The sequence below is a fragment of the Mus caroli genome, chromosome 6 (genome assembly GCF_900094665.2).
Source record: "Mus caroli chromosome 6, CAROLI_EIJ_v1.1, whole genome shotgun sequence".
Lineage (NCBI taxonomy): Eukaryota > Metazoa > Chordata > Mammalia > Rodentia > Muridae > Mus > Mus caroli.
This window is the reverse complement of record NC_034575.1, coordinates 43,863,257-43,883,101: the sequence shown is the minus strand read 5'-3', so window position 1 is coordinate 43,883,101 and position 19,845 is coordinate 43,863,257. Positions and strand designations below refer to the sequence as shown.

General features: G+C 37.5%; 1 protein-coding gene across 1 annotated transcript in view; it reads right to left on the bottom strand.

The window, feature by feature from the left end:
* Positions 1 to 1,425: 1,425 nt before the first annotated feature.
* The window catches only part of Stk31 (serine/threonine kinase 31), a 78,906-nt gene continuing 60,486 nt past the window's right edge, over positions 1,426 to 19,845 (bottom strand). Inside the window, 2 exon segments of the mRNA XM_021164075.1 lie at positions 1,426 to 1,758; positions 5,754 to 5,822. Of these exon segments, the coding sequence (XP_021019734.1) occupies positions 1,534 to 1,758; positions 5,754 to 5,822 (294 nt within the window). The 3' untranslated portion in view covers positions 1,426 to 1,533.

Genomic DNA, 19,845 nt, shown 5'->3' with positions numbered 1-19,845 from the left:
GCCTGGGCCCATACTGCCGCTGAAGAGGCCATGTCCAAAAACAGAAAAAACATGGGCCTCAGTCATTCCCACAAATGAAAGGAGCCCAAGCCAAACCATAAAAAAGAACAAGAAACGGGGTCTGTCCCAGAAGCTGTATCACTTCTGCCTGTCCCAGAAGCTGTGTCGCTTCTGTAGTCCGCACTCTCACCTGCACAGATAGTACCCCCTAGAGCTCATGTCTCTACCTGCATATGTAGTAGAAGATGGCCTAGTCGGCCATCACTGGGAAGAGAGGCCCCTTGGTATTACAAACTTTATATGCCCCAGTACAGGGGAACGCCAGGGCCAAGAAGCGGGAGTGGGTGGGTAAGTGAGCAGGGTGGGGGGAGTGTATAGGGAACTTTCGGGATAGCATTTGAAATGTATATAAAGAAAATATCTAATTTTTAAAAAGAGGGAAAAAAGTTAAAAAATAAAAATAAAAAAAATTTTAAAAAAAGAAGAAAAAAAAAAAGATTATGTGGGCAAGGAAGAATCCCTGACCCTAAAGATGTCCTAGCCTAACAAGAAGTGATGTATTCCGATGCCAATAAAGCCCCTGGAAAGCCCAGGCCCCAAAAGAGAAGACACTTGGGCTTGGCCCATATATCTAAAGGATTCTATATCCTACTACAGAAGTAAATGATCTTTTATGTTCATTGCTGCTTAGATCTCTGATGAATGGATAATGAAAACTTGGTACCTATATTCATGTAAAGTAACATGAAATTGTGCAATTTACAGGTAAATTGATAGAATTGGAAAAACATATTAAGTGAAGTAACCAAATATACAAACATAAATGTACACTCTAATTCTTATGTGGATCTTACCATCAAATCTTTAGATTTGTATGATTAACTTGGATGTCTTGTAGAAGCCAGAAAACTGTACACAGTAAGTGTTTGTAGAATGCTGGGTCATAAATGGAACATATGTATTATACCCTCTCCCTTCAAGGCTGAGGGATCACTACAAAAGAGGGAGTATTAGTGGCTGTAAAAGTTAGCCATCAAGGAAGACAAAGGCTAAAAGACAAAAGACAGTTTTCTTCTGGAAATAACGGGACCACTGCACTCATGAATTCATAGACGGATCTCTTTAAACGTTGAAAATGTCTCAAACTGTTGGCTCTATAAATACAAGAAACATGTCTTAACTTATGTTGCTAGAACTGGATACAAAACAGATGCTAATCATCCTTTGCTACTAAAAGCATCAGCCTTTACCATAACCAACTAGTATACATCAATAGAGAACTAGCACTAACACAATAATGACTTAATTTCAGTAAGTCCAAATAGAAACTCCTTCCATAACAATGCCAAGTTAGGCAAAATTGCAAAGAATATGAATGATTTTCAGGTGTAACCAAAACATTTCTTTTATTTTTTACAACCCAAATCCAAAGATGCAATCCAACTAGTTCCAGAACATTTTTGTCTACTAAGCAAACAGAACAAAGTTTTTAAAAGGGACATATACAGCAACAATAAAGGACTAATTTGTTAGTCAAGGGTTGGCTTCACCATTTCTTGTCTTTTCGCTATATCTATCCAGACTCTCCATCTTTGATTCATCTTCTCTGCTATGCTGAGTACATTCAATCTCTTTTTCTGGGATTGGAATTGATTTCCCCTTTGGAAGCAAGAAACATTCAGCATTCAAAACCTGCTCAGCAGTCATTGAACTTCTAAAATATATCAAGCTACAAAGGAGGGACTTGACATTATCATCCTGCAAGGAAAAAGAAACAAAAAGAATCAAAGCCAAGGCTACACAGAGAAACCCTGTCTCAAGTAAGTAAGTAAATAGTAAAAAAAAAAAAAAAAAAAAACTAATAGCAAAAAGAACAAATCTGTAATGACAGAGATTCTAATTTAAAAAAAAAAAGAAAGAAAAGAAAAACCTTTTAGTTACTGACATAGGCTAACATCAGTTTTCTATCTAGATTTTTAGATTCTTTCCAAGTTTATCTACATTGGAAAAAAATATCTCCAGTAATAAGAAAAAAGAATCTATTTACCAGTGGAAATGCAAAAGCAATGAGAATTATAGCTACAATAAAATGAGTGAAATATGAACAAAATTTTCCCCTTTTTATGGGACAGTGGTCAGAGTTTCACATGAAAATTTCACACCACTACTTCCCAACATTGTATGGGAGACTCCAACCACTTAGGCAGGGAAAATAAAAATAAAATAAAAAATTGAAAGGGAAAGATGTAAAACCATCACTATTTGCAAATGATACAGAGATATGTTAAAGCATTAGAACTAATAACTAAGAATAGTTAAGCAGGAGGCTGGAGAGATGGCTCAGGGATTAAGAGCCGTGCCTGCTCCTCCAAAGGTCCTGAGCTCAATTTCCAACAACCACATAGTGGCCCACAACCATCTGTAATGGGATCCGATGCCCTCTTCTGACGTGTACTCACATACATAAAATAAATTAAAATGAAGATTAAATAAAAGAGTTTCAAACACGTATACTTTGAACCACAAGGTATAGTTGAAAGAAATCAAATTTCTAACTAAATGGGGACTCGTCAATGTTCTGTGGATCAGCAATCAACACTAATAAGGAACCACACAGGAAAAAAGCCTTAGAGTAACTGACTTTTTTGTAGATGCTGGCAAGCTACCTCTGAAATTTATAGATCAGAATAATAATTCTGACCATTTTTTAAAGAACAACATGTATAACTCATATATCCCAATTTCAGATATCTATTAACAGTGATATCAAGACAACATTATACTGGCAAAGGAACAGACACATACTAAAACTATACTTCAAATTTCAAATTTTGATCCTTCCCAAATAAGCAATGTGTAGTATAATCCTCTCAGTGATGCTGGGCATCTTCTGTGATCTGCACTCTAAATCAGCATGTGCTCACTAAGATCATCAAGCAATGTTCTGCAGTCTATCATGTGCTAAGCTGTAAACTCTGCAGGTAATGTGGATCATATGCATTTTAAACTTAAAATGTTTGTAAAGCCATAATCCTATAATAATAGAGGAACATCTGTAAGACAGCAGAAGAGAATTCAGAGTCTATCATCTCCTGATTTTGACAGCAATGACATGACGCTCTAATGATTACAAAATGGTCTTTTCCACCAATAGTGCTGGGACAGATAGCCACACGCAAAAGACTGAGGCTGTGTCTTAGTCAGGGTTTCTATTCCTGCACAAACATCATGACCAAGAAGCAAGTTGGGGAGGAAAGGGTTTATTCAGCTTACACTTNCATACTGCTGTTCATCANCAAAGGAAGTCAGGACTGGAACTCAAGCAGGTCAGAAAGCAGGAGCTGATGCAGAGGCCATGGAGGNATNTTCTTTACTGGCTTGCTTCCCCTGGCTTGCTCAGCCAGCTCTCTTATAGAACCCAAGACTACCAGCCCAGGGATGATCCCACCCACAAGGGCCCTTTCCCCCTTGATCACTAATTGAGAAAATGCCTTACAGTTGGATCTCATGGAGGCATTTCCTCAACTGAAGCTCCTTTCTCTGTGATAACTCCAGCTGTGTCAAGTTGACACAAAAATAGCCAGTACAGGCTGGAATATTACCTCTTAAAATATACAACAATTTAATTCAAAATAAACCAAAGATCTAAATATAAAAGCTTAAATTATACAACTGTAAGAAGAAAATATAGAGGTAAATATTTCCAATTTTAGATTTAATAAAGAACTCTTGAAAATAATCCCTTACGTACAAGCAACAATGGACAAAGTTCATTGAAAATTACACTTTTGCTTCAAATGACACTATCAAGAAAAAGAGAATAGCACCCATAGAATGAGGTAAACTATTTGCAAACCAAGTGTCTAATATTTTATTTGTTTCTAGAATACAGAAACAACCATTAAAATTCAAAAATCAAAGGGCAGCACAATTTTTAAACTGTAAAAAATAGTAAGAGTCTGCACAAGCATTTCTCTGAGGAAGACAGCACAAATTTAAATAAAGACTGTGAGTGAGATAGTACCCATTATGATGGCTAGAATCAAAAAGTCTTATAACTAGTGTTAATACAGAGAAACTGAAGCTCTCACATATGCTACTACAAATGTAAGATAACTTCTTGGAATCTAGTGTGTCTTCAAAGTACTAAATAAACAGTTGCCACATGGTCCATTAATTCTACCTCTAAGAATATACCCAAAAGAAATGAAACATGTCTACTCAAATGTCTGTATATAAATGTTTGCATCATTCTCCGTAATAACCAAAGGTATATATAACTAAAATGTCCATAAGTAGGTATCAATAAATTGTGGTCAATCTATCACTGGAATATTACTTAGCCATGAAAGGGATGAAATATTAATACTAGAATTTGTATGAAGCTTGAAGCATGCTAAGTGAAAGCAAAGCACACTATACCCATTATGGTTCCATTCATATGAATGCCCACAATAGCAAATTATACAGAAACAGAAAACACATTAGTTGTTAATTAGAATTAAGGAAAGGAATACAGGCACTGAGAGGTGGCAGATATAGTGTAATGAGTTTGTGGTGTTGGTTGGACACATGACTATACTAAAAACCACTAAGTTATACACTTGAGGTGGATAAACTGTAAAGTTGGTTATCTTTTTGTTGTATTTAAGTTATTTAATGCTTTACAGAAAGGCATGCTATAATTTTCTTAATATTTTAAGAAAATTAAAATGTCAAACCATGAATGAATTATGATTAAAAAAAAGAAAAGACTCCAACAGAAAAAATACTTCATGAACCTTTCCTTCCTTAAATTGCTTCTTGGCATGTATTTGATCACAGCAATGAAAAAAGTAACTAACAGAGAAATTCCATATTGAGAGCAGGGTTCAGTGACCTGACCCTGTAGTTCTTGGGTCTTTGGTGTTAAAATCCCCTGGAGTGTTAGAAGCAGAGCACACTGTGCTTCTAGTGGGAGTGAAGAAGGTAAGAATGCCAAAAGGACATCAGACAGTGGCAGTCTACTCCCTGAGGCTTCAGAGGGGAAAAGGATTCTTACTAATTAGGCTAGATGCACTCCATGTGATACTCCAGAAAAACAAAAACAAAACTGTGCTTTCTTCCCATACCCTGAGAACCTGAGTGAACAAGGAAGTGAATCACTAATGTATCTGGCAAGGGAAACTTCAAGACAGAAGAACATTCTAGCTGTGGAGTGGCTACCAGTGACTTTTTCCATTCAGAACTACAATGCAAGAGAGCAAAAAGTGAACTAGAAAGACACATACACACACAAAATTGTAGTTAGTCAAGAAAAAGAGCCTAGGCAAGACTACATTATTAATTTCACTTCCAATGTTCAACCCTTGTACCTAGTTCCCTAGTACCCTAATACCTAGTAGCTAGTTCAATTGCTGGTCCCAGACAAGTGCTCAAAATAAGTTGTCTGAAAACATATATGGATGACAAAACTCTATCAATGACACATATGAATTTTAAAGAAAGGAGCTACATCTTAGACACTTACAAAAATTAAACATTCATTTCAAAACAAAATAACTTTGGAATATATAATAAATACTGTATTTCCTTATTTAGACAATTTGTTAATTATCTGGCAGTCCCACAAGTAGGGTACTTCTATTTTCTTCTATACTTCATTATTTCTAATGCAAGCTTGACTTTTTATAGAAATCAGAGATCATCTTCAAAGACTTCTAAATTTATATTACTACATATTCCAAATGAGTAAATAGTCAAAGGAAACCTACCAAATGAAACTGATCTACTTTTGGAATTCCATCTTCATTTGTCTCAAACTCTTGATTTTGAACAGAAAGCTGCAAAAGAACACAAAAGTGAAAAGGCTTCAAAGGTATCTAAATCAGTGGTTCTCAACCTACAGGGGCTGCATATCAGATATTTATATGTATGATTCATAGCGATAGCAAAATTATAGTTATGAAGTAGCAGGGAAATAATTTTATGGTTGGGAGTCAAGACAACATGAAGTATTAAAGTGTCACCGCATTAGGGAGGTTTAATTAGTATTAAATACTAATCCTAGAGAGTCTAATCTGAACCACTTTCACATATAATCAACCCATAGTTCACTGGCTACATGTATGTTGGAATAACCAGAAATGAAACCCAACACTTTGTAAATTACAACACCATACCACAATGTCCAAAGACTGGATACCCCTAGATTCTGATGGAAAGAGAAGAGCTCATAAAAAAGCACACTTCTCATGCAGGATAAAAGTTCTCAGTAAAAAAATAAAATGCCCATAGGCAAGTCTGTTGGGCATCTTCTTGATTAATAATTGATGTGGGAAGACCCGGACAACATTGAGTGATACCAACAGTGCAGGAGGGCCTAAGAAAACAGAGTAAACCATGAGGAACAAGCTAGTAAGCAGCATTCCTCCATTGGCTTCTGCTTCAATTCCTGCCTCCAGGTTCCTGTCTTGACTTCTGACTTCTGATGATGGATTCTGATATGAAAGCATAACAAAATAAACCTTTTCCACCCCAAGTTTCCTTTTGTCATGGAGTTTTAACACAGCAATAGAAAGCTAACTAAGATACTAAATATACCAAATTTCTTACATTCACAAAGGTATTCTGACTCCTATGTTTCATCACCCATCCCTAACAACCATCAATCAATGACTGTTCTTTTCCTACATGAAAATCCAAATTCCATATTTACTACTATTTTGGTGGGGAGGAATACAGGTATACAAACATGTGTGTGCATGTGCATTTGTGTAAGCAGAGAGGTCAACCTTGGTTATTCTTTCTTACAAATTATATTTACTATTTTCTATTGTTATGATAAAACTCCATGACCAAGACAACTTGTAAAACAAAGTGTTTAACTTGGAGTTCATGACTCCATAAGGTTAGAGTCTGTAATTATCATGGCAGTGAGCATGGTAGTAGACAGGCAGGCATGGCACTAAAGCAGTAGCTGTACACACAGATCTCCACACATAAATGAAAGATAAAGGAAAAAGACACTGGGAATGGTGGAAGTCTTTTGAAACCTCAAAGTCTGCCCTCAGTGACACACCTCCTCCAGCAAGACCTCCTAGTCCTTCCCCAACAATTCTTCCAACTAGGGAGAAAGAATCCAAACATATTAAGCCTATGAGAGCCTTTCTCATTCAAACCACAGGAGTCATCAACTACCTTGTGTTTTGAAAAAGTGTCTCTCCTTATGCTAGAACTCCCAAATTAGGCTAGCCTGGCTGGCCAGTGAGCAACAGGGATCCACCTGTTTCTACCTCCTCAGTATTAGAATTATACATATCCACCAAACACTTGGCTTTTTCACATGAGTTCTGGAGATTGAACTCAGAACCTCATGGTTGCATAGCAAGCACTTTACCAATTGATATACCTTTCCAGTCCACATGTTTATTTTTTTTGAGGTAAATCCTATACAGATCATAATTTTACATATAAATATTTTACTAAAAAAAAAAGAGACACTTTTTTTGGTCAGTGGCTTCATGGCCCCAGAACTGCAACCCCTGCCCCCATAAACTATACAGTCAGGAAATTTAAAGAAAGCATATGTCACAGGACAATGTGCACAGGACTATGAAGCATACCTATGCAGTAAGCAGCAAGGCAGAAACCTGGACAGAGACAAAGTATCTGCAGAATATCAACAAACAGCATGCTCAGTGTTTAGGGAGGACAACCCAGGAGTGTACCAGCAGTCAACTGGACTCCTAAAATCTAAGAGGCATGATTACCATCTGTGACCTGACATAGGATTAGTCAGTGGTGGAATTAGTATCTCAGTATCTGTGACCTTAACTCCTCTCCCTTTATTCTTTTTTGTCTAATAATTTCTATTTCACTTTCCTTTGGAATGGCTTTAACTTGGTTGAAGAGTCTTTAGCAATCTCTCAAGTCCTAGAACCCATTTAAGTTGTGTGAATACATTTCTTTCTTTTCATTTTATCTTTAGTGTCTACTGATGGATCTTCACCTCATCCCTTTTTTTAAAAACTTTGTTAACAAATTCTTTTAATAAAATTAATTTTGGTGATAATGATTGGTAAAATACATACTATGCAACTCATACAGTGATTTGTTTTATGATTTTTTTTAGCTATTTTCTTTATTTACATTTCAAATGTTATCCTCTTTCCCAATTTCCCATCTGAAAATCCCCTACCCCCTACCTGTTCCCCTTTTTACCAACCCACCGACTCCCATTCCTGGTCCTGGCATTCCCCTATACTGGGGCATAGAGCGTTCACAGGATCAAAGGCCTCTCCTTCCATTGATGACAAACTAAGCCATTCTCTGCTACATATATAGCTAGAGCCACAAGTTCCACCATGTGTTTCCTTTATTTGGTGGTATAGTTCCAAGGAGCTCTGAGAGGAGTGGTTAGTTCATACTGATGTTCCTCCTATGGGGCATCAGACCTCTTCAGCTCCCTGGGTACTTTCTCTGGCTCCTTCATTGGGGACCTGTGTTCCGTCTAATGGATGACTATGAGCATCCACTTCTGTATTTGCCAGGCACTGGCAGAGCCTCACAGGAGACAGCTATATCAGGCTCCTGTCAGCAGGTTCTTGTTGGCATCTGCCATAGTGTCTCGGTTTGGTAGTTGTTTATGGGATCAATCCCCAGGTGGGGCAATCTCTGGATGGTCTATCCTTTCATATCAACTCCAAACTTTGTCTCTGTAACTCCTTCCATGGGTGTTTTGTTCCCAATTCTAAGAAGGGGCAAAGTGACCACACTTTGGTCTTCCTTCTTCTTGAGTTTCATGTGTTTTGCAAATTGTATCTTGGGTATTCTAAGTTTCTGGGCTAATATCCACTTATCAGTGAGTGCATAGCAAGTGATGTCTTTTGTGTTTGGGTTACCTCACTCAGCTGCTTGTGGACGTTGTACATCGTGGTGCGCACTAGGCTCCGCACCACGATGTACAACGTCCACAAGCAGACTTAGACTTGACCTTAAAAAAAAAAAAAAAGAATGGATCAATTCGCATTCTTCTACATGATAACTGCCAGTTGTGCCCGCAACATTTGTTGAAAACGCTGTCTTTTTTCCACTGGATGGTTTAACCTCCCTTGTCAAAGATCAAGTGACCATAGGTGTGTGGGTTCATTTCTGGGTCTTCAATTCTATTCCATTGACCTACCTGTCTGTCACTGAACCAGTACCATGCAGTTTTTAATCACAATTGCTCTGTAGTACAGCTTGAGGTCAGGCATGGTGATGATTCCACCAGAGGTTCTTTTATTGTTGAGAATAGTTTTTGCTGTCCTAGGATTTTTTGTTATTCCAGATGAATTTGCAAATTGCCCTTTCTAACTGCTTGTGGACGTTGTACATCGTGGTGCGGAGCCTAGTGCGCACCACGATGTACAACGTCCACAAGCAGGTTCTCTGGTGAAATTTTTAGGGTGACTTATATGTACTATCATATCATCTGTAAATAGTGATATTTTGACTTCTTCCTTTCTAATTTGGCTTCACAGAACGAACTGGGTAGAGTACTTTCTGTTTCTGCTTGTGGACGTTGTACATCGTGGTGCGGAGCCTAGTGCGCACCACGATGTACAACGTCCACAAGCAGCCTCAGAGAAACCCTGTCTCAAAAACCAAAAAAAAAAAAAAAAAAAAAAAAAAAAAGAATGGATCAATTCGCATTCTTCTACATGATAACTGCCAGTTGTGCCCGCAACATTTGTTGAAAACGCTGTCTTTTTTCCACTGGATGGTTTAACCTCCCTTGTCAAAGATCAAGTGACCATAGGTATGTGGGTTCATTTCTGGGTCTTCAATTCTATTCCATTGACCTACCTGTCTGTCACTGAACCAGTACCATGCAGTTTTTAATCACAATTGCTCTGTAGTACAGCTTGAGGTCAGGCATGGTGATGATTCCACCAGAGGTTCTTTTATTGTTGAGAATAGTTTTTGCTGTCCTAGGATTTTTTGTTATTCCAGATGAATTTGCAAATTGCCCTTTCTAACTCTGTGAAGAATTGAGTTGGGAATTTTGATGGGGATTGCATTGAATCTGTAGATTACTTTTGGCAAGATAGCCATTTTGACTATATTAATCCTACCAATCCATGAGCATGGGAGATCTTTCCATCTTCTGAGATCTTTGATTTCTTTCTTCAGAGACTTGAAGTTCTTATCATACAGATCTTTCACTTCCTTAGTTAGAGTCACGCCAAGATATTTTATATTATTTGTGACTATTGAGAAGGCTGTTGTTTCCCTAGTTTCTTTCCCAGACTGTTTATCCTTTGTGTAGAGAAAAGCCACTGGTTTAATTTTATATCCACCTACTTCACTGAAGCTGATTATCAGGTTTAGGAGTTCTCTGGTGAAATTTTTAGGGTGACTTATATGTACTATCATATCATCTGTAAATAGTGATATTTTGACTTCTTCCTTTCTAATTTGGCTTCACAGAACGAACTGGGTAGAGTACTTTCTGTTTCTATTTTGTGGAATAGTTTGAGAAGTATTGGAAGTAGGTCTTCTTTGAACATCTGAAAGAACTCTGCACTAAACCCATCTGGTCCTGGGCTTGTTTTGGTTGAGAGACTATTAATGACTGCTTCTATTTCTTTACGGGATATGGGCTGTTTAGATTGTTAATCTGATCCTGATTTAATTTTAGTACCTGGTATCTGTATAGAAATTTGTCCATTTCGTCCAGGTTTTCCAGTTTTGTTGAGTATAGCCTTTTGTAGAAGGATCTGATGATGCTTGGGATTTCCTCAGGTTCTGTTGTTATGTCTCCCTTTTCATTTCTGAGTTTGTTAATTAGGATACTGTCCCTATACCCTCTAGTTAGTCAGGCTAAGGGTTTATCTATCTTGTTGATTTTCTCAAAAAAACAGCTCCTGGTATGGTTGATTCTTTGTATAGTTCTTTCTGTTTCTACTTGGTTGATTTCAGCCCTGAGTTTGATTATTTCCTGCCATCTACTCCTCTTGGGTGAATTTGCTTCCTTTTGTTCTAGAGCTTTTAGGTGTGCTGTCAAGCTGCTAGTGTGTGCTCTTTCTATATTCTATTTGGAGGCTCTCAGAGCTATGAGTTTTTCTCTTAGGACTACTTTCATTGTGTCCCATAAGTTTGGTTATGTTTTGACTTCATTTTCATTAAACTCTAAAAAGTCTTTAATTTCCTTCTTTATTTCTTCATTGACCAAGTTATCGTTGAGTAGAGTGTTGTTCAAATCCACGTGTATTTGGGCTTTCTATTATTTATGTTGTTATTGAAGATCAGCTTTATTCCGTGGTGATCTGATAGTATGCATGGGATAATTGCAATATTTTTCTATCTGTTGAGGCCTGTTTTATGACCAACTATATGGTCAATGTTTGAGAAGGTACCATGAGGTGCTGAGAAGGTATATCCTTTTGTTTTAGGATAAAATGTTCTGTAGATATAGGTTAAGTCCATTTGTTTCATAACTTCTGTTAGTTTCACTATGTGTCCGTTTAGTTTCTGTATCCAGGATCTGTCCATTGATGAGAGTGGGGTGTTGAAGTCTCCCACTATTATTGTACGAGGTGCAATGTGTGCTTTGAGCTTTACTATAGTTTATTTAATGAATGTGGATGCCCGTGCATTTGGAGCATAGATATTCAGAATTGAGAGTTCATCTTGGAAGATTTTACCTTTGATGAGTATGAAATGACCTTCCTTGTCTTTTTTGATAACTTTGGGTTGAAAGTTAATTTTATTCGATATTAGAAACTCCAGCTTGTTTCTTCGGACCTTTTGCTTGGAAAAAAATGTTTTCCAGCCTTTTACTCTGAGGTAGTGTCTGTCTTTGTCCCTGAGGTGTGTTTCCTGTATGCAGCAAAATGTTGGGTCCTGTTTGTGTAGCCAGTCTGTTAGTCTATGTCTTTTTATCGAGGAATTGAGTTCATTGATATTAAGAGATATTAAGGAAAAGTAATTGTTGTTTCTTGTTATTTTTGTTGTTAGAGTTGGGATTCTGTTCTTGCGGCTATCTTCTTTTAGGATTGTTGAAGGGTTACTTTCTTGCTTTTTCTAGGGCATCATTTCCCTCCTTGTGTTGGACTTTTCCCTTTATTATCCTTTGAAGGGCTTGATTTGTGAAAAGATATTGTGTGAATTTGGTTTTGTCATGGAATACTTTGGTTTCTCCATCTATGTAGTTGAAAGTTTTGCTGGATATAGTAGCCTGGGCTGGCATTTGTGTTCTCTTAAGATCTGTATAACATCTGTCCAGGATCTTCTGGCTTTCATAGTCTCTGATGAGAAGTCTGTTCGAATTCTAATAGGTCTGTCTATATATATTACTTGACCTTTTTCCCTTAATGCTTTTAATATTCTATCTTTATTCACTGCATTTGTTGTTCTGATTATTATGTGTCAGGAGGAATTTCTTTTCTGGTCCTTTTTATTTGGCGTTCTGTAGGCTTCTTGTTTGTTTATGGGCATCTCTCTCTTTAGGTTAGGGAAGTTTTCTTCTATAATTTTGTTGAAGATATTTACTGCCCCTTTAAGTTGAAAGTCTTCATTCTCATCTATACCTATTATCCTTAGATTTGGTCTTCTCATTGTGTCCTGGATTTCCTGGATGGTTTTGGGTTAGGATCTTTCTGCATTTTGCATTTTCTTTTATTGTTGTGTCCATGTTTTCTATGGAATCTTCTGCACTTGAGATACTTTCTTCCATCTCTTGTATTCTGTTGCTGATGCTCACATCTATGGTTCCTGATTTCTTTCCTAGGATTTCTATCTCCAGAGAAATCTTTGTGATTTCTTTATTGTTTCTACTTCCATTTTTAGATTCTGGATGGTTTTGTTCCAGTCTTTAACATGTTTGGTAATGTTTTCCTGTAACTCTTTAAGGGATTTTTGTGTTTCCTCTTTAAGGACTTCTAACTGTTTACCTGTGTTCTCCTGTATTTCTTTAACGGAATTATTTATTTCCTTCTTAATGTCCTCCATCATCATCATGAGAAATGACTTTAGATCCATATCTTGCTTTTCTGGTGTGATGGTGTGTATCTAGCACTTACTATGGTGGGAGAGTTTGGTTCTGATGATGCTAAGAAACCTTGGTTTCTGTTGATTATGTTTTTATGCTTGCCTCCTGCCATCTCAAGTGCTTGTTTCCCTCAATATATCTGATTGGAGCCTGTCCTTCCTATAATCCCGGTTGATTTTACGACTCCTCAGAGTCCACCTTTCTCTGTGATCCTGTAATTCCGGGCTCCTGTGAACCTGAGATTCTGGTTGTGTCAGAGTTCTTGGTAGTCAAGCTCCCTCTGAGACCCTGAGATCCTGGTGTGACCAAGCTCCTGGGATCCTGGGATCCTGAAATCCTAAGATCGTGGACATGTTATAGTGTCTAGAAGTGGTGTCTCCTCTGGGGACATGTTATAGTGTCTAGAAGTGGTGTCTCCTCTGGGGACCGTGGGGCTGTCTGGTGTGTTCAAAACCAAGGTATACCAGAACCGATCAGAATGAACCCGAGCCACTGGTCAGGCAGGGCTCCTGTGTCCTGTTCCTGCTGTCATGGGCCTGTCACGATTGGTTTGGAACAGATGTAGGTTCTACTCACCAGTGATCCTAAGATCCTGGGCATGCTAGGGTACCTGCAGCATGGAGAGTCCTCTAGGGACATGGGATCATCTGCAGAGTTCATGCCCAAGCCACCTCATCCCTTTTATTCCCTCTCTGTATTTGCTTTTCCTTCCTTGCCAACCCAATATTAACCACTGGTCTTACTCTCTTCTTAATTTCCATTCAGAACCACAGTAATTAGCGTCTTACTATATACTGTATTACCAGTGTCTTTTACTTGATTATATTTTAAAGGGTGATATTTATCTGATTATTATTGTATGTTCATAATGAATATAGCATTTGACATTGACAGTCTACTTTCAGAGAAGTACTAGAGACAAATGGCCTGAACATTAGTCTAACAGTAAAATGACACTCCAACCTTTCAACAAAGTCATCCCTCTTGAACAATGCAAACACACTGGAAGAAAGTGGGTATTTTTTAAAATCCAACCAAACTAATTCTAGATGTGCAAATCCTGGGACAAAACCACAAAGAAAAAGAAAAAGAAAAAAAAGAAAGAAAAACTAGTGCAACAATACTTCAAAAATTGTTGATCCCACTCTCAGCATTCCCCAGTTGCCTGTAGTTCTTTGTCTAAAGATGAGACCTAGTCAGTTTTCCCCTTCTGTGCTAGCATGCAGGAAGAACTCTCCAATTAGTTATCTAATAATAAGATGGTTGGCCCTGAGAGCATATACATGCAGATAACTTTATACAGACTAAGCAGATTGTATTCATGTATTTAGGAATGTGTCTGTGTCTCTGTTTGTGTGTGTGTGTGTGTGTGTGTGTGTGTGTGAAAGAGAGAGAGAGAGAGAAAGGAGAGAGAATTAAAGCAACTAAGGTACTACTAGAATATAATAAAACACATATGGATATTATAATCACAGAGAGGCTGAGAGATACTTTAGTAAAGCACTTGCAGTATAAGCATAAGAACCTCCAGTACCAATATTAAAAGTCAGCTAAGGCAGTGCGTGCCTTTAATCCCAGTACAAGAGAGGCAGAGACAGGACTCTTGAACTTGCTAGTCAGCCAAGCTAGCAAAATAAGCAAGTTCTATAGTCCATGAGAAACCATGTATCAAGGTGGGGAAAACAAAGTGTAAAACAACTAAGGAGACGTGTAATATCAACCTCTGACTTCCACACACAGGCCATCTGAATCCTGCTTACTGCTTCTGTTCCCTCTGCCCTTGTGGGCAGGTGACCAATGACCCCGAAGGAAAAGAAGACATGCATATGACTCTATATTTAAATTTTCCTAGAGAATCAACCTGAAGACTCCGAGATCTGATAAAAAGATTCGGCAAAGCATCAGGTTGTAAATTGAATATTCAAGAGAATCAGCAATGTTGATATACACTAATAAAAACTTTGCTGAATAAGATATCAGAAAAAGTCCCATTCAAACTAGTTTAATACTTACACATATACACAACCAAAGATATCAAGATATGTCAGAGGCTGAGAGAGAAGCCAGAATCAGTCATCTTGGAGAAGAGTTTGAGCCAGAAGAGCTGAATTGAACCAGTCAGGAAAAGTTGAGAAAGAACTATGAAGCAGTGAGCTTATTTAGCAGTAAGTCTCAAAGGCAAAGCAGTAAGTCTCAGAGGCAAAAAAAAAACCTAGGCCTAGGTTAGATTGTACAGAGGCTAGTAGGTTCCAGAACTAGGCCTAAGACTGACACTCAAGAGAATTTAAAAAAAAATGCTTTTACATCTGGCACTTAACATGTTAGGAAGAAAAAAACAAAAACAAAAAAACAACATAACTAGAGAAGAAATCCCACCAACAATGTAGAAAGCAGGGGACATCTGATAGAAATGTTGCAGAAGACAGGAAACATCTGCCCCACAACATGATTGCAAAAAGTCCACTAATGTTCCAGAGAACAGAGGTCAACTGACAGAAATATTGCAGAGGACAGGAAGACATCTGACAGAAATTCAGAGGAGACATTTTCCTGGTTTATCTCCTTCAATTTCAGCTGGCTGTCCAAAGAGACTCAGGAGACCCAAAAGCAGCGGGAGCCTCAAGCCCAGAGATAAAAATGATGCAGGAGCCTCTAAGATATTGAACAATCATCAAATCATAGTAAGTCACCCTAAAAGATAAATGTAATAATATAGACAGACTTCCTGCATTAGAAAATGGGAAACTCCATTTCAGATCCCTTGAGAACAGAGATAGGAGTTGAGGGGAATAGAAATATTACTTGAAAAATCTATTGCAGTACTCATTGCAATTTTGACCACCAGAGTAAACTTCTCCCTATGTTTAATTGCAATCTTTTGTTAATGGATATAGAGCAAGAAAAATAGCTATGATAATACTAAGGCTTGAGAGACAAGAGACAGAGGCAGTAAGAGAACAAAAAATGCTTAATTGTTAATTGCTTAATTGCAGTAAGAGAATTAAAGAGAATTAAAAATGCTTTATTAGGTACCTACGGTACCTAATAAAATTGAAGATCAAGACAGACATCCCATTCATGATGGGTAACAAGTCCAACTCAGTGGCATGGAGCTGGATATAGAATGCAAGTGCCTAAATGTCTAGTTTATGTGTGGATTCATATATATCTAATTGTACCCTTGATAAACAGAAAGGGGAATAAGATGAGCTAAAAGATAGTGGATTATAGGAAAAACTGAATTAGATCAATAATTTTTAACATCAGGATGGAGATCTGAGTACACAGGAAGACAGCAATGCAGATAATGCAGAAAGCTGATCTTCCCCTCACCCTCACCCCCACCTCCCACCCCGCATAGGGACAGCTCAACAAGCTAGCTGAAAAAGGAAAGATCAATACACTAGTCAGGCTGGCAGATTGGAAAACCTTGGCACTAAAATGGACTGATGCTAAAGGGCAGATGATCAGGACTGCAGTTATGAAGGATCACATCAATAGATCTTCAAAAGGGCATTCAGACTGTTAAATTTATGGGAGTGATAATTGTTTCTGTTAAAATATTTTTACTGTGTTAGAGTTAAAATCTTTCCTTTTATTTAGACAAAAAAGGGGGGAAATACTGCAGGGTATTTTATCACACTATGAACCCCAAGATCATGTTGTTTACTGGAAAAACCTATTTCTAGTTGTGGTGTGGCTCATCTTAGCACACGACTTTAATCCCTCTGGCTAGAATACAGATACTCCCTTAGTACTCACCTTTGATCCCAAACAATAAAAGTAAGCTTAGTTTTTAGAAGGAAGCACCCATGTTTCAAAGTGATGTCTAGTTGAGTGGCAGACAAAGTAATAATAAATGAAAAATTTGACAAAATAGGATATGCCCAACTCCCACAAGGAGACAGAGGTAAAGGAAGCTACTTGAGAAGCAATGCTGAGAGATAAGAAGCAGTTTCCTAGGACCGTTTTACAGAGACAGGTTGCAATAAGAGAACAAGCTAGACACAGGTGTGCTAGAAAATGAGAGGAAGCCAAACATTAGAAGAGATTTGCCAGAGTTAGTTTGAGGCCAAACACAACAAAAGTCAGAGGCTGAGAGAGAAGCCAGATTGAATCAGTAGGCTTGGAGAAGAGTTTGAGCCAGAAGAACTGAGTTGAACCAGCTGTACTTCAAAAAAGAGCTGGAAAGAGTGAATTTATTGAGCAGTAAGTCTCAGAGGCTGAAAACACTCTAGGTCTAGGTAAGATTGTATGGAGGCTAGACGCTTCCAGGACTAGGCCTAGGTGAGTACATGGAAATAGTAAGCCTCAGCAATAAGTGAATACGGTGACTACAAAATACTTTTATACCTCTAGAAGGTATTTTAAATAACTTTTAAAAAAATAATAAAAAACAAGCCACTTAAAAACAGGCAAAAGGTATGAAGAGACTTCATCAAGTATATAGAAAACAAACATTGAATTTATAGGTCAATCATGAGTAGAACTTCCATAAAACACCAGGTTTTCCAGTCCATATATATAGTGTATTTCTCTATCTGTAGCTTTAATTTTTCTTAGGAATGCCTTGTAGTTTTCTATGTACATTGTCTCATATATTTTTGGTTAAATTTAGCCAATGTTTCGTATTTTGGAATTTTCGAAATTTTCCATGAGTATGTGAGGGAGTGCACGTACACAGGTCCATGTGCATCAATTGTCTTCCTCTGTTCCTCTCTTCCTTATTCCCTGAACTAGGCACAGCATGAAGCCATGCTTGGCTTTTTCATGGTTCTAAGGCTTCAAAACCAGATCCTCATTCTTACACAGTAGGCTCTCTTGCCCACTGAGCCATCTACCAAGCTACTTTCACAACTTTTAAAATTATTTAATATGTGTTTTATCTGCTTGTATCTATGTGTAAAATAAAATGTATGTGCCTAGTGCTTGCTGAAGTCAAAAGAGAATCAGAGCTCCTGGAATATGAGTTACTCAGGACTTGCGAGCCACCAGATGACTTCTGGGAACCAAACCTGGGTTCTCTGAAAGAATGAATGTTCTTAAGCAATAAGCCATCTTTCTGGGCCATATTTTCATAATTTTTCATTTCCTATTTTCTACTAGTATGTAAGGAAAGATTACATTGAAATTAAAACTGTTACCTTAATAAATATGTTAGTTCTAGCATATTTTATATAGACTCCTAAAAATATTCTACATTGCCAATCATATCATCTGCAAGCAAACACAGCTCCACTTCTTTGCTTTTAAATTTAATGGCTTTTCCTTTCATTTATCTGTACTAGCTAGAGCAAGGACTATCAAACTATGACCTCAGCAGCAAATGAATGCTACTATTTGTTTTGTACAAACTGTATGCCAAAAATTGTTCTCATATTTTTAAACACTTAAAAGAATATCAAAGAAATACTATTTAATAAGATATAAAAGCTACATAAAAATCCATTAATAAACTTTTATTGGAATAGGTCACATATACTTGTTTATGCTTTGGTGCTATAGAAACAGAACCCAGTACTAATAACATATAACATGCCATAGAGCCTAAGAATATAATGAGCCCCAGATATAGCTGTCTCTTCTGAGGCTATGCCGGGGCCTAGCAAACACAGAAGTGGGTGCTCACAGTCAGCTATTGGATGGATCACAGGGCCCCCAATGGAGGAGCTAGAGAAAGTACCCAAGGAGCTAAAGGGGTCTGCAACCCTATAGGTGGAACAACAATATGAACTAACCAGTACCCCCGGAGCTTGTGTCTCTAGCTGCATATCTATCAGAAGATGGCCTAGTCGGCCATCATTGGAAAGAGAGGTCCATTGGTCTTGCAAACTTTATATGCCTCAGTACAGGGGAATGCCAGGGCCAAGAAGTGGGAGTGGGTGGGTAGGGGAGTTGGGGGAAGAGTATGGGGGACTTTTGGGATAGCATTGGAAATGTAAATGAAGAAAATACCTAATTTTTTAAAAAAGATTATTTTAAAAAAAAGAATATAATGAGCTGGCCCATTACAGAAAACATTTGCTCATCCCTGGGTAAATATAATGTTTACTAGAAGAACAGATATCCTTCCCTTTTAATATCTAAACACTCAAATTCTTAAGCACTAAGCCATATGTCCAGTACTTAATCACTCAAATTCTTAAGCAATGTGTAACATTATGCATACACTAAAAGCAAGAACATACCAAGTATTCACTTAGCATTATCTCCCATACATGCATGAATTTGCTTCACATTACTGTAGAATAAAATCATATTCACTGTCAATATTGAGTATAAAAAAGAACAATGTAATGCCTATAATTTATATATACTATATAAATTATGTATATTATATATATAAATTATAGAAAGTTGATAATAGTAAGAAATATCAATTTATAACTTAGAAAAAAACTTTTTTGATCCACTTAGACTTGAGCTTTGTACAAGGACATAAGAATGGATCAATCTGCATTCTTCTACATGCTAACTGCCAGTTGACCCAGCACCATTTCTTGAAGATGCTATCCTCTTTCCACTGGATGGTTTTAGCTCCTTTGTCAAAGATCAAGTGACCATAGGTGTGTGGGTTCAACAAATTGTAAAACTTCTGTAAGGCAAAGAACACTGTCAATAAGACCAAAAGGCAAACAACAGATTGGGAAATGATCTTCACCAATCCTAAATCTGATAGGGGGCTAGTATCTAATATATATAAAGAACTCAAGAAGGTGGACTCCAACCAGTACTCCAGAGCTCTTGACTCTAGCTGCATATGTATCAAAAGATGGCCTAGTCGGCCATCACTGGAAAGAGAGGCCCATTAGACTTGCAAACTTTATATG